Consider the following 2,495-nt stretch of genomic DNA (forward strand, 5'->3'; position numbering starts at 1 on the left):
TGGCCCGGGGATGGGCGGGGACCGAGGGACAGGGGGAGGGAGGGGACACTCTGTGACCCCTCCTCGGTGCTGGTGACAGCGTGGGGACCCGACGTCAAGCTGTGCTTGACTCACAGCAACGCCCCCAGTGTCACACACAGCCCCCCCAGTGTCACAGCCCCGCCCAGACCCCCTCAGCCCCCCACACCAAATCCACTGGGCACATGCTGGTTTTTACTGGTGCTGACAGGGACACGACAGGAACAGGGACAAACTCCAAAGAAACGGAGCCAACACGTCTCTGGCCGGGCTGGCACCCGCCCAGCATGGGGTGGGTGCTCTGAGACCCCCGGGAGGGGCTCTTCCTCCCCCAAAGCACAGCAGATCCCGCGGAGAATCCGTGATCCGAGCAGGAACGGTCCCTGTGGCATCCCAGGGACCCCACACCGAGCCAGAGAGTCCCTTTTGGGGTGACCACGTTTGGGAGGGGGCTCACCCTCTTTGTGCATCCCCCCCGAGCTGCAGCGCCCTCCGGGCCATTGCCAAGGCCCCCTCCCGGGTCCGGTTCCCCCCGATGAAGCCGCTGGCGTGGACAAAGACGCAGCCGGGGATTCCGGCCAGCTCGGACAGCGCCTCGTCCCGAATTCCCCGCCAGGCCTCGGGCAGGGGGAGCCTGTGGGGGGGACAGAGAGGCTGAGTGACCCTTCCCCACGGTGGGGACAGTGCCAGGGCCAGGGGAAGGGTCTCACCGGCTCTGGAAGGAGTGAGGAGCCGTGGGAACGCTCTGCACCCGCCACTGCCCGCCCCGGTCTGGGAACAGCACGAGCTGGACCGGCCTGGGCAGCGCCAGCTCCTGCTCCAGCTGGAAAAGGTGCTCCTTCCAGGGACAGCCACCCTGGGACAGCTCCAGGATCTGCCCGCTGGTGTCAACCTGCAGGGGACATGGGGAGTGACTCCAGAAACCACCCTGGGTTCGGCAGCCCCAAAATCTCAGAGCCCCCTCCCAAAGGGACACAAGGGCCACACAGGATATTGGGGTGCAAAGGCAGCTCCAGAAGGGTTCTACCGAGGGGATTTTTCCTCCTCACACCCCAAATTTCCCCCAGAATTCCAGATTTCCCCCCAGGCCGGGCTGTGTTACCTCGAAGCGGCGTTGCACAGCCTCTTCCACCAGCGCCCGTGCGGGCAGCCAGGCCCGCTGGTAAAAATCCAGCCGCTCCAGGAACTCAGTGCCCACCARCTCCATGGCCCGCCTGAAGCCCGCCTGGGGATATGGGGGGTCAGTGGTGTCCCCGAGCGGGATGTCCCCACGTGGGGTGTCCCCAGGAGCCGCAGGGCCCATCCCCACCTCGGTGTCCTGCTCGGGGTCGTTCCAGCGTGGGTTGAGGTGCCCCACGCGGGCGCTCAGTGTGGTGGTCAGGGCGTAGCGGGGCTCCCCCTCTGCCTGCGCGATCCCATTGTCGATGGCATCGATCTCCTCCACGAAGTTCTCGTAGAGCTGGTGACAGTGGGGACARTGAGGGGACAGGAATAGGATAGTGGGGACAGGGAGGGGACAGCAGAGCTCAGCCTGGCTGGAAGCCCAACTGCTGCCACGAACTGGTCCCCTCTTACCCCAACGAGGACAAGCCCTGGGCAGGACTGTGACCACGGCAGAGTGACCGACCCCTGGCACCCCTGTCACCCCCTGTCACCCCCTGTCACCTCTGTCACCTTGTCATAGAGCGCTGTGACCACGGGCCCGTCCTCGGGCTGCCCCAGGAGCCCCGCCAGGATCTGCGAGCCAAAGTGGCAGTAGACGAGCCCGGCGCTGCTCAGCTTCGTGCTCCAGGGCTTGTCTGGCCGCAGGCTCCGCATGGACTCCTTGAAAGACCTGCGGGGCCACGCGGTCACCCTGGGGACCSCCGGGGCCACCACTGGCCCCGGGACGGGTCTCACCTCTGGTGGTGGTCATAGCGGTGTCGCCCCGGGTCGTACTCGCCCCCCACRTCCACCACCACGTCGCAGCTGGCCAGGCGCTGCGGGTCCCGCGTCCGCACGATCTCSGCGTCCTGCGGGGGACAGCGGGGCTCAGGGTCCCCAGGGCCACCGGGGACCCCCCGGTAGCTGCTTCTGGTGAGGAGGGACCCCGAGGAGGGACCCTGGGGAGGGGGTCGGGGAGATAAGGGTGACCCCGAGGAGGGAATGGGGACACAAGGGTGACCCCCCAGGGACACAACGGCGGCCGCTGGATGGGCTCAAGTGTCCCTAAACGGGTCCGGCGACTCGGAGGTGACCCCAGGTGGGACCGGCAACCCCGAGACGAGCGCCCCGGTAACGGGACCCGGAGGAAGACTTCGGAACCCGGCACCGCACGGTGCCCCCGTCCCGTTCCGGTGCCGCCACACGCGGGACCATACCCGGTAGCGGGGCAGAAGGCGCAGCAGGAAACACGCCAGCGCCTCGTCGCAGTGGAAGGTGCCGTCGTGGGTGCCGATGCGGGCGGCGGGCTCGGGGTGCGGCCGCTTGTGCCCGGT

General features: G+C 67.8%; 1 protein-coding gene across 1 annotated transcript; it reads right to left on the reverse strand.

Annotated features, from left to right (window-relative positions):
- Positions 1-407: 407 nt before the first annotated feature.
- MYG1 (MYG1 exonuclease) lies at positions 408-2,492 on the reverse strand (the record flags this gene model as incomplete). The annotated part of the gene is made up of 7 exons (XM_057387641.1): positions 408-652; positions 729-910; positions 1,121-1,243; positions 1,328-1,477; positions 1,693-1,852; positions 1,918-2,030; positions 2,379-2,492. Coding segments are annotated over 7 exons (1,023 nt in total), but the record flags the coding sequence as incomplete, so codon positions are not given.
- Positions 2,493-2,495: the final 3 nt, after the last annotated feature.

Source organism: Malurus melanocephalus, unplaced genomic scaffold (genome assembly GCF_030028575.1).
Source record: "Malurus melanocephalus ecotype Western Australia unplaced genomic scaffold, MMel_1.1 scaffold_1280, whole genome shotgun sequence".
Lineage (NCBI taxonomy): Eukaryota > Metazoa > Chordata > Aves > Passeriformes > Maluridae > Malurus > Malurus melanocephalus.